Raw genomic sequence first — 12,673 nt, forward strand, 5'->3', positions numbered from 1 at the left:
ATGTTCACATCAAGGGTTGAAATTTTATCCCTAGCAATTGCGGCAGGGCCAAAACGTAGAGTAACTCAAATTTATACCGTGGAATGAGAACGCATTATATTTGACCCCATTCGATTCAGAACTAAATTTACGGTGAAACGTAGACCAACTGAAAACGTCATAAAATAAGTACGAAAACGTATTATATTTGGCATGACTTGCTTAAAAATGGTTTATGTCTAAACATAGATCAACTCGGCTTTAGATCGACACACAAATAAAAATACGCACATAAAAATCATTTTTAGGTAAAGGAACGAAAGGGCTAAATTTGGAACTTTATAACTCGGGTGGGTTAAATGATATTTTTACAAAGTTCTTAAACATAACGACAAATTATAAAAGTTTTTAAAATAAAATTAGCGAAAGAAAATTTAGTTAACTCTTTAGACTGTGGGGTGTGGGCTTTGGTTGGGGGCGTGGGTTGCCCTTCAACGCCAGCTTTTCCACCCCTGGTTGGCATTGGGCTGGGTGTTGCCCCTTTGGCGTGGGTATTCTGCCTGGCGTGAGGCGGGGGGCAGGTGAGCTGGTTGGCTTTGGTTGGCTGGTCCAATATCCACATGGCTGGCCATGCAACACCACGCCTCTCCACACCCCACTTTTCTTGGGGTGACCTGGTGGAGCCCACCTTCGCCACGTGTCGTGCAAAGCCCCCAAACCCAAGCCCCCCACACCCCGCAGTCTTAGGAATTAGTTTGAGTTAGATAAAAATTACAATTTTCAAAAGTTGAGGGTGTCGTAAAATAAACTAATAGTATAGGGGTTAAAACCGTAATTTTTAAAAGTTGAAAGGTTGTATAGTGAGTGGAAAAAGGAGGGACTGTTTTTATAAATGCCACCAACTTTTAAATGAGTTGTAAAATGGATTAATAATACAGGGATTAAAATTATAATTTCAAAAGTTTAGAAGATAGCATGATAGGTGAAATAAGGCAAGGGGTTAAAGTGAAATTTTTACTAAACTTTAGGAAAGCCGGTGGAAATTTCCACAGACTTTCTCTTTTAAGATGTACTAGTAATAAGACCCGCGCGCGTTGCGGCGCGGGTACTTTGTAAATATCGAACGGATTAGTCCAAGCATTATGTGATGTGTTAACCATATGAAAACGCACGTTTTGATGTATCAGATTGAACTCAATGTATCATAGATATTTACCCGTGTCGCGCATTGCGGCGGCAACATTACGTTTGTGACTTCTTTACATGTGTTACGATGATGATATTATTGTGTGGTCCACACGTGTGACATGACGCGTTTTTTACTTTGTCACACACGTTACGTTAGTGACACTAACGTGGTTAGGCAGATATGAAAAAAGTATAATGTCTTTTAACATGTTGCGGTGTATATCGTAAAAGTATTTTAAACAAAAGAAATGAAGCGTTGGAGAAAATGCGGTGTGAAGTTATTAAGTAGAAATAAATGAAGGGTCAAAGTTTTTAAATACCAAAAATTAGATTTCATTGTGTCACTTACCAAAAGATTGGAGTTGGAGGTGCAAAGTCTATAAACTTGAGGGTCACAAAAGAAAAGTTAGGTTTACCGAACTTTTCTTATAAGATTATGCTAGTAACATGCCTCGTCGGTTGCGGCGATACGTTACAGTGTAAAATAAACTTGAGTAAAACCATCGAATTGTAGATAAGAAACACTCGTAATGAAGTGCAGAGAAAAAAACCTTCGCAAATTACATAAAGTTATGTCGTAAGTTAAACTCGACTAAAACCATAACCAATTTAAATGTACCAAATTTATTATAATGGTCTGTCGTCAACTTAATTATCAAATCATTTGCTACGTAAACACTATTTTAATGAATACGGCATAAAGAGCGTTGAATTACTACTTAAATTTTGTTTAAGCCTTTCTGTTTAATAAATTATGAGTACGCAAGTCCAAACTTTGGTGGGATTTGAGAATATCGCATAAATTTTGTTTAGCACTTTTTAATAAATTATGAGTATGCAACTTTGGTAGGTTTTGAGATCATATTACTAATTTCCTTATAATGTATTATCCAAGAATAATGAATGGCATAAGAAACCAAAACAAAAAATAATAAGAAAATTCGAAAGAGTAATCTAAAATAAAATAATATAAACAATAATATAATAATTAGATATACAATTCGTACACATCTCAACAGTACGTGACAAAGCCATGTGACAAAACCATTTGTAAAACCCAATGGTTTTTGAAAACCACTAATTACTTTTAACAAAAAACCAAAAACCAGTAAACTTATTTTACTCTCAAGTCTCACCTTCTCATTTACTCGCAAAGACCTACAATCATTACTCACAAATACGTAGAATAATGTTAGGTAGAGAGTGGAGGAATAACCGTTAGATTTCCGCCACCGGCGACGGAAAACTTCACGCCAGCCAAGGCGGCGGCCATGACTGTCGCCACGGCGGTACGCGGTGTCGGTTTCAACCACGCAATTGACAACCATGGTACAGGGTTTTTTTCCGGAGGTCGAATCAAGGTGGGTGGACGAAGAAGACAGGAGGTCCCGATGCTTGGATCGGACAAATCGACTGCATGCAGATCGGTGCTGGTTAGAGTTTTACACCAGAAGGCGGTGACGCGACTCCGGTGACCTACCATCTTCTCTCAGAACAATCACCACCACCTCCCCCGAAGCCAGACGCAATGGGTTGCAATGGTGACGTCGCGGCCAAAGAATACCGCCGGAAACGGGAGCCCTCGTCTATCTCTCTTTTTCTTTCTGTTGTGCATCCTCATATTGTACCTTGTGCTTCCTTTGTTGTGTACGATTTTCTTCTGCAAAGGACAAATTCGTAATTTGCGTTGGGTTGTCGGTGGCATTTGCCACCGACTTTGTAATTTAAGATAGTATATAATTTGATCACACTGACTGAAAAAAAAAAAAAAAAAAAAAAAAAAAAAAAAAAAAAAGATTAAACTTTGGTGATAAATTTCAAGAAAATATCTCTAGTATTATCAATGTTATAGATATTTTTAGATTTAGAAGAGAAGATCAGTTTTTATTTATTTTTCTCCACAGCTATATAATAATAATAATAATAATAATAATAATAATAATAATAATAATAATAATAAATATGTTAAAATAGAAAATGCAATTTTAGATTCTGAATCTTGGGTGTACTTTATGCATCTCAAAGAGTACATTCCGTTTCCCTGTCGGTCCAAAACAAAATATCCAATGTTAATGAGCGTCACAAATTTACGAGTGAAGGAACAAATCTCTAACAAAGTTGAGTTGTGTTGTGTTGTGTGGTTCAAATATAATCACAACTTTATAACTCATACTTTTTAATTTGCTTAATTAAACACGTTACATTTGAATTTGCAAACCAAAAGTATGAGTATGACGATAGAAACTAAATTAGTAAATAAATGGTAATTACTAAAAAACAGATTGGATTAGTTAAAGCTTTTCAGAAAAATATACTAACGATACTGTTAAGATTCTTGAACTGTTTAACGAATTGTTTATTAGAAACATGTCTAGAAGGATGGAGTAGAATCACGTTTGTTATCAAATAGCTTTATATATATATTATAAAATAAAATAGCTTTATGTATATTAAATTAAAATTAAAATATATATAAATGAACAAAAGAAGAAGAAAACTTGTCTATGCAGGTAGGTATACTCGAATATATTAAACAATTTTAACTTTTTATCAATAAAAACTAGTATTAAGCACCTGACATTGCGCCAAGGGCATAAAACCGTGCCAAATAACATCAATGTCATACCGCTGTGATCGACCACCAACACTGAATTTACGCAGGCCGGCGTCTTAATGCGAAGAAATTATACCGAAACGTAAAACATAGAGAATAATAACTAAGTCGATCTAGGACCCGCATGTTATACGTACCCGTCAAACGGGAAAAAATAGACCAGTAAAAACGTTGAACCACACACGGACGTTGTGTCGTATTAGCTCGCAAAACTTAGAACGAAACACAGAAATGTTGAACCACACATGCATGTTGCGCCGTGTTAACTCTCAAAATCTAGAACAAAACGTAAAACAAAAAATTTGTGAAAGATGAAAAGTACATGATTAGGGCTGGCAATTTTACACGAATACATGACACGAACCTACACGAAGTTAACAGGTATCGTGTATGGCCTTAACAGGTATCGTGTACCAAACAGGTAGGCACGAGATTACTTGTTAATTTTCGTGTATAAACAAGTTAAATACATGTTTACCTGTTAATACCCGTTAGTAAACGATAAGAAATTAAATTAAATAAAAACTCATCAGCCATGTGCGTGTGGATTCCTTAATTCCTTTCTATTTTCATTCATCATTCAATTCAAAAAAAATAAAACCCTAAACTCTCTTTGTAACTCTCAGATAGCATGTCGTATTCGTGTTTTTGTTCGTGTTAACAGGTATTAACATGTAATTTTTGTGTATACAGTTGAACAATCGTGTTAATAGGTATTAACAGGTAATTTTCGTGTATATCGTGTCGTGTTCGTGTTTGAAAAAAAGGACACGATAAGTTATCGTGTCATGTTCGTGAATTGGGTTTCGTGTATCGTGTCTTATCGTGTACGGGTATACACGATATGCCAGCCCTATATATGATACCAAAGTTGAAAGTAAAAAAAGTTATAAGGTTAATTTACAAAAGATGAAAAGTTTTGGATCAAAAGTAAAAAAAAATCAAATAATTTGAGTTAAAAGTATTTTGATATTTTTAACAAATACTTTTGAACTAAAAGTAAAAAAAAATATATGAAAAACTCCCCCAAATATCAAGTACAACATCAATATGCACATATAAGTTGCTAAACTATAGTATTTAAATTTAAACTAGAAAAGTAACCCGCCGCGATGCGACGGAGCTAGAGTTATATTTATGTTAAGCTAGATGTCATTGAGTTACATCCATTATGTTAGATACATTAGCTGGAACTAAGATTTTGTACATTTGTTATGGTTGCTATTTAGGTTACTAACACTAAGTGTGTTAGTTACATAAGTTGTGCAAAACACATGTTTCACGTTACCCAAAAACACATGTTTCATACTTCGAGCTAAGTTTCCAATGCGTTTCAGAACACGTTTCGCCACATCTTTCCCTTTCCCGTTGTTTGCGCTTTCGAGTCCACTTCCATCCAGTTTCGGGTCCTGACCCGATGACAACATGTTTTCTTCCATGATCAAGTTAACCGTGACCCCGTTTTCATTAACCGCCCTGACGTTTTGGCATGGAGATGGAGACTCTGATTCCCAATTGTTATCTGTATCCGTTTTCTTAAAACCTTTAAGTCAATTACTCAATCATTATCCGTTTTAAGGGTTCGGTTCAATGCTAACCCAATCTTACTTAACCCTCACTTGACCCGGTTTCTTGCACTTATTTTGTTACTACCTTCAAGGCTGTCGTCGGAGAAACTCATCATCTGGAAACAATCCCGATTTTGTGCTACTACCCACTGACTCACTACCTTTTTGTACCTGGGTTTTCCCCTTCCGGGGCTCCCAAACTTGTGGGGCTCCTGTGCCCGGATGGTGAACCCATATGCCAGTCGCTCATTGGCCTTCAACGTCAATGGGTTCAAAGTCATCCGCCACTGGACCGGGCCAGATTTCTTTCTGGGATGGTCACTTACGGGAGAATCATCGCTCAACTCATTTGTTGATGCATTGGCGTCACATGGTTGTTCGGTTACCTTTGTGTCAACTTCGCTTACTTGTATCGCGATATGTAATCTTCCTGTTTTGATATTTTGAAAAGGTAACCACATGTCGTGTCTCTGGCCATCTCTAAGATCGTTGATCTCTATAGAACAGTCACTAACACAAAAAATGGAAGTTATATAAGCACCAAGATTAGATATGTGATACGAGTTTGATAAAGAAGATAACGAACCCTAGGGTGTCATCGATAAAGTGATCTTTGTTACAGACTTGTATGATTAGAAGATTGGGTGATTCCCATGTAGTAATTGGGATCTTGAATTCTTCTTGCCATTTGGGAGATAGTCTTTTCCTTTGTGTTTTGGTTCGAAATCTGTAAGCACCAAGGTGACCCTTTACATAAGGGTCAGCTAGCCCTGGAAAGAGTTCACTTTTAGTCGGTTATTCAGTCATAGAAACATCCTTGATTGCTTAAAAGTATGCAATATTACAAAGTATGTAAACTTCGTCAACTTACCATTCATGTCGGAACATTTCATGTCTAATGCGGCAACGATCTCCGCTAAGGCGTAAGCGAGAGGCTCTTTCGCGTCAACAAAAAACCAAAATTTTGAAAATACAAGATTACTTAAAATGAAGGTAAATTGTGTTACTCAAAAGTAGACGTTTGGTGATTGATCTGGATTTCTAGCTAAACCCAATGCGTCAAAAAGTTCACCTTGGTGCAGCTTGTCTTCCAAATCCTGCACATAACTGGTTAAACTGAGTCTTTGTAATACATTTTCCCCTGAGTGGTGGATATGTGTTAGGGAAGGATAGTATAAAGAATTACTTTAGTATGAGATAACACATTGTCAAAATAATTTGTTAGAAAAACCTATTAAAATGCTTACTTGAGTTATATTCTTACCAACACGTATTTCTCTTGATAAAACATACAATAAGTTCAACCACCACATAAATATCACACATGGAAAAATACTACTGTAATTTTTTAACACAAATTCTTATAGCACTATAACGTTGTATTCAATTGTTTTATAATTTTTTAGACTAATCAGTGTAACAACTTATAAAAGACCAGCAAGAAAATTTTAAAATAACTTGAAGAAAAATTAAAATTCAACTTTAAAATTACCTTAGAAATCGACTCCTGGTGTGAATTTCCATCGAATACAACCAAACATAACAGCTTATCAGTTATCATTTTCAAGTATTTAAATAAAATATAAAAATGAAAAACATTAATAAACTATTGAACACAAACGGACACTTACCGAACGTTCACGAATATAAATGAACGAACGCAGCCTCTGTTCGTGTTCTCATGTAACTAAACAAACGAAATTTCTTGTTTGTGTTCGTTCGTTTAACAAACGAACGAACACAAACGAACATCTCGTCGAACGGTTCAAGAACTATTCCCCGAACGTTTCGTTTGTTTGCAGCCCTATAAACAGGTATACTAACCGTTCCAGGACTGATTTCCCTTCCTTGTACTTTTGGGCCTCATCATGCGTCGTTTCCTGAAATTCATAGATCGATAAATGCATGTAATAAACTGTAACATAAAGCACGTTAATATTTTAATTTAAGGTTTCCTATCTTACGTATGTCCATCCAACAATTGATCCACATTTGACGCAGAAATATCAGCAACTGTGTGCAGCCCAGTCATCATCAGTCTATCTTCCTTTACGCCAACGATCACATTTACTCAGTAAAACACACTCTCGGGTGATTTTTGTTACTCGAAGTTCTAAAGCAGAATCATATAACTTATAAGCAGTTGCATAAAGTTGGCTACTTTTACATTTATATTAATGATTAATATATATATATATATATATATATATATATATATATACACACACACACACATATTTATTCTTACGAACTACCCCTCGAGAATCAGAAACTCGAAATCAATATCAGATTACTTAAAAGACTAAAAATTGATTATCTCAACTTCATATCGAAATTATCAGTTTGGATAGATAAAGCCACATCAGCATAGTAAGGAAAACTTACACCTTACTAAAGAAATAAGCCTTTCCATGCTTGGACTGAAAGGCCTGAACGAATCGACAGACACACACAAAAAAACATCAACAAAACGACTCCAATACCAAGCAAGACGACAGTAGATACAGTACTTTAAAACTTTTTTTAACAATTTTATAAGTATCAAGAATTTATGAGTTGGTGCCGTTATATTCATAAACTTGATTTAATCTTGATCACACTTATCCGCAAGTATATTTTATCCATGTTGACTTTCTAAATCAAGATTATGTCATAAGCAAACTAATGCAACATTGTCACAGTGACATTACATAAGATTCATACACAATCCCTCTTTAAAAACCATAGCATCGCGATCACCAATCAATTGATGATGACGATGGCAACGTATTCATACATAGTATTCGCCAGTTAATTGATGATGATGATGTGCAATGTAATACTATCTATTGACATACTTTAAGTGGCATAGATCATAACTACATAAATACACAGTTAACTAATAAATTTACAACAGGAAGCCAAGAACTTATCACCAGTGATGAATGATGATTATACTGACCTGTTTTTGGAACACAGTCTGGTCCATCATCGCACCACCACCAGGGTTACTCTTCACTGTCATGTCCTCGACTACCACGCCACCGCTGCCTAAACCCCAATATCGTCGGAGAATTCCGGAGTACAGAACCACCAAGAACACCCATCAGTTGCCGGAAACTATAAAAATGAAGTGTTGAGACTTACAAAGTTGTCGGAACCTTCGTTGAAACCCTAGTCGCCATCATCGAGTGCTTGTTTGAGACTTATGTCTTGAGATGTTCACCTACTACGACGACATTATGTAAGTTGAAACCTGAACACCGCCGCTACATCGGTGCCGACGTAACCGGTTGGTGGAACCTCTCTGGGTTCCTTTGCTCTACTGCTTTCTCTTCTCTCTATTGCTCTCATCTCTCTAGTCTCCATCATACTTATCTATTCTGTACTACTAAAGTATGTGGCTATGGTGAGAGGCACATGGCATATATGTACCGAACAAAATAAAAAAGTAATGTACAATTTTCTAAGCTAAGAGTTCAACTAAGAAAAGCAACTAACACAGTTTATGCACAATTTACAACAACTATAAGCACAAGCATGTTGTAAATTAGAAGTTTATATAATTTAAATTAAATTAAATTATACCTTTAACTAACTGTTGTGACAAGTGACAGGGCCGGCCCAGTATTATTTTAATAAAGCCCTAGCTTAGGTCATACGTAGTCATAAAGCCCCTTGTGGGGCGTTATGCGGCACGTGTCGTGCCACGTCACACAGGGGCTTATGGGGCATTATATCACTAGAGCTCGTAGTCATAAAGCTCCTACTGATCATTACCTAATTATTAATTTTCATTTTTATTAATTAATTATAAAAACCATTAAAGCCTTTTGATTGGTCAAACCCTTAAAGTTCCCTCCATCACGGCGCTATATGCATGGCGCCTCCCCCCCCCCCCCCCAAAAAAAAAATCCCCCATAACGCCGCCCGTAGTGGTGTGCGGGGCGTTATGGGGCACGGAAATTAAAAAATGGGGTGTTATAGCGCCCCACTACACACTCTCTTAGGGCCTTCAAACTTTTAGGCCCCCCAAATTTTTTAACCTGTTTTATATTACGTGTGCAACTGGGCCATTAAAGTTATCAACCCACTGCCAACAGGCCTGCTGTCCCCAAATACTTGTTTAAAAAGAAAAGAAAATAGGTCTGCGAAGCAGCGATGGTTGTCAGAAACGAGAGTTATATTCAAAGGAAGTTATGTGTTTAATTTTTTAAACCTTCGTTCCTTAATCTTTTTGAAAAAAGTTGAATACGCATATGTGTTTAATTTTTTCTCGATATTCTTGTCTAAAATTTTCTGAAAAGGGAGTTATATTCAAAGTAGAGAATTTTTCTGGTGATGTGTGCAAAATGCAACATATAAATTACATCAAATGTGGCATAAAACTAACCCTTTTTAGTACTAATGTTGGAAAAAGTGTGTTTTTGTCTTCCTTTTGTATTTTCAGGATTAAAAGAGCTTAAATTGACAAAAGAAGCAAAAATGCAGCCAAATCTAACAATACTACAAGAAAAGGAACAAACGTGGCATGCTCGACCCCTGGACAGCATCTTCCCAAGCAAAAACAAGAAGAACAGAAGGCTGAACACGCCACGTGCTCACTGAGCACGGGGGCGTGCCCAAGTGTCTACAGAAAAGACAAAGTTGTAGAAGCTTCTATCACCCAACACGGGGGCGTGTCCAGCGGACACGGGGCCGTGGTCAACGCTAAGATTCGCAGAATCTAGGGAAATCTTGATAGTACAGATACGGTTCTGCACACGGGGTCGTGCCCAGCGGACACGGGGGCGTGGTCAGCTAATGCAGACAAACTTCAATTAATGAAGAAAGAGAAGATGGGTGGACACGGGGCCGTGCCCGGGCTTCTATGCAGGCTATAAATAGGGGTGCTTGGCTCACTTGCAACTCATCCCTTGGCAAACCACCTCTCTCACACTACACCCACCCACCACCACCATTACAACCCACATCCACCACCATCATCCATCATCCATCATAGAGTGTGTGTAGTAGTCTCGGGATCCAAGATTGACTGTAAGAGTTCTTGACAATCAAAGGCCATGTTTGTTTAAGTCTCTTACATCACTTGGTGAAAACAAGTGTTTAGTGTAATACTTTTTATTTTTAATATTTTCGCACATTTTATTTGGTTATGTATTAATGACTTTAATACCTAGTTTCTTATGTTGCGGTGAATCTTCCTTATCATTTGTCCGTGATGTTTTGGCGTTATTTTACTGTCTATATAAAATAAAAGATTTACACCATTCATATCTCCAAGATCTATATGAAGATATGTTGGCTACCTGGTCGGGGGTTAAGGGAATGGTTTGGTAAGAGTCTTGCCTTGTTCAGTGTATATATCCTGCAAGGACCTGAGTCAAGTTTAGTAGGACCTCCTTTAATACCCACTGGTATTGGATGGCGGGGGGTCCGAACTCCTTGACCCCCTTATATGTAAACTACTATTAAAACTTTAACCCGGCTATTTAAGATTGTATCCCTGCTGACTCAAACTACTTAGCGGAGGGTAACGTCACCTTCAAAAGAGGGGCCTACCACATTACTCATTAATAACTTAATTAATTATCTTTCAATAATCCAACCCTTTAGGATTGTATGCTTGCTGACTCAAACTACTGGGTTGAGGGTAACGTCACCTTCAAAGTGCCTACCACTATAACTAAGATAATCTCTTAAAAAGTGCAAAAGTGCGGAAATAATCAAAGGTTATACTAAAGGCGAGTCGGATCCAAGTGATTCATCTTGTCTATCTGTTTTTTTTATTATTTTTCAGCATTTTTAGTTTTTTGTTTTCTAGTTTAAAACCGTTTTCTAAAATTTTGATTTGATTAGACGTTGAGGATAAACCGGTACTAAAAGCTCTTGTGTCCTTGGACGACCTCGGTATCTTACCAACACTATACTACGCTCGCGATGGGTGCACTTGCCCATATGTGTATTTGGTGTTAGTAAAATATCGTGTTTTATAAATTTAAAATTTGACTAGTAAAAAGGGCTAAAAATATACATAAAATATATATACCACTGCACACACATCACTGGTATCGTCCCATAACGAACCGAACCACTATGAGTGCCAGTACATGCCCACCCTGTTGGTTCAGGTCCCTTGAAAACACACACACAACTACATACACTTTCTGTATATTAATTTCAAATGATGATTTACAATGAACTGAAAATAACACTTAAGTAGAGAAACAAAATAACATAACTAAACTATCACCAAGAAAATCGTGACTTCACTCCCATGATCTCCTCATAATATTGCCATTTATAATCCCATGTTTTCACCAAGTTACTCGGTCAAACACTTGACCAAATCAGATTTAACAACCACACTCTGATTGACCCGTGACCCGTTAGATCTGTGACCCGACCCATCAAGATTAAACCCAACACGCCCCATAGGTCAGTCTGAATAGTGACTTTTTTTCAGTTCAATTTCACCCTTTATATTACAAATAATATAGGCCTTTAACCCTTTCATTTTCAATAAATTTGATCATTATTTAATAACTTGCATTCTTAACTTTAAATAAAAATTAGATACATAGTGGTATCCTGATAAAAATATTTATTGAAAACAAAGTTGTATTCAAATTTGATATTGTAAACTCTACCGATTATTAGTTTTAGAACGAAGCAAACCAAAACTGAATTCCAACTACATCGCAGAAGTAATTCCAGTTTTACCAAGTTCACCAAGTCATCATATACCATCTTTTTTTAAACCATTACTTTTATAAGTCAAGTCATTATATACTATTTTTTTAAACCATTATTATACTTCTATTATTACTTCAAAGTTCGTTAGTTCATAAGTGAGACTAATTAAGATTAAAGTTTTAAATTTTGTATTTGTTTTACTTTAGGGTGAAACAATAATTTAAAATTCTTTTTTATTACTTTGTCGTTCAATATATACATATATCACAATTATATTTGTAGTATTGCAAGAAAGTATACTATTGTTTGTCTTATAATAAGAAATTACAAAAGTTTAACAACACAAGTGGTTCCATGGTCTAGTGGTTAGGACATTGGACTCTGAATCCAGTAACCCGAGTTCAAGTCTCGGTGGAACCTTATCTTTCTTTTTTGCGTACTACACCAACAACAGTGTTGTTTGCTGGTACAAGAATGCATGTTTACCCTCCCTCCCACCCACCTATCTATCTAGTATTAAGATGCATGGGCCTTATATGTTATGATATGATTAAGAATTGAAAAGTGTTGTTGAATGGTATGTTTCTTTTACTTTTTTTTTTTTTTTAACTATTGATGAGAAGATTAGAACTGAGTTTTGAGGAAAGGG

General features: G+C 36.3%; 1 protein-coding gene and 1 non-coding gene across 6 annotated transcripts; one reads left to right on the top strand and one right to left on the bottom strand.

Annotated features, from left to right (window-relative positions):
• Positions 1-4,871: 4,871 nt before the first annotated feature.
• Positions 4,872-8,730, bottom strand: LOC110869234 (C2 domain-containing protein At1g53590-like). 5 transcript variants are annotated; one of them, XR_004863081.1, is made up of 7 exons: positions 8,476-8,730; positions 8,291-8,379; positions 7,314-7,778; positions 7,174-7,229; positions 6,221-6,446; positions 5,936-6,119; positions 4,872-5,859 (listed from the first exon to the last, which is right to left on the bottom strand). XR_004863081.1 is itself a non-coding variant. In XM_035975457.1 (3 exons), the coding sequence occupies exons 1-3, from the start codon at positions 6,240-6,242 to the stop codon at positions 5,397-5,399; spliced, it is 669 nt and encodes a 222-aa protein (XP_035831350.1). In that variant the 5' UTR covers positions 6,243-6,456; the 3' UTR covers positions 4,872-5,396. The 5 variants fall into 5 exon arrangements, 1 of the variants encoding a protein (XP_035831350.1); XR_004863080.1 differs by adding an exon at positions 6,842-6,856 and having other exon boundaries at positions 4,874-6,119; XR_004863079.1 differs by adding an exon at positions 6,842-6,856 and having other exon boundaries at positions 4,874-6,119; positions 6,981-7,229.
• A 3,642-nt stretch (positions 8,731-12,372) lies between these two features.
• On the top strand, positions 12,373-12,444 carry TRNAQ-CUG. Its single transcript has one exon. It is a non-coding gene; the product is annotated as a tRNA-Gln (tRNA).
• The last annotated feature ends 229 nt before the right edge of the window (positions 12,445-12,673 follow it).

Source organism: Helianthus annuus, chromosome 7, assembly GCF_002127325.2.
Source record: "Helianthus annuus cultivar XRQ/B chromosome 7, HanXRQr2.0-SUNRISE, whole genome shotgun sequence".
NCBI lineage: Eukaryota > Viridiplantae > Streptophyta > Magnoliopsida > Asterales > Asteraceae > Helianthus > Helianthus annuus.

Excerpts from the sequence above, each read along its gene's own strand:
- LOC110869234 (XM_035975457.1), bottom strand. The coding sequence starts at position 6,242 with ATGAAATGTTCCGACATGAATG. Across the intron at positions 6,120-6,220 it reads GAAATGTTCCGACATGAATG|GGCTAGCTGACCCTTATGTA; the intron begins GTAAGTTGACGA and ends AACTCTTTCCAG. Across the intron at positions 5,860-5,935 it reads TTTATCGATGACACCCTAGG|TGACTGTTCTATAGAGATCA; the intron begins GTTCGTTATCTT and ends TTTTTGTGTTAG.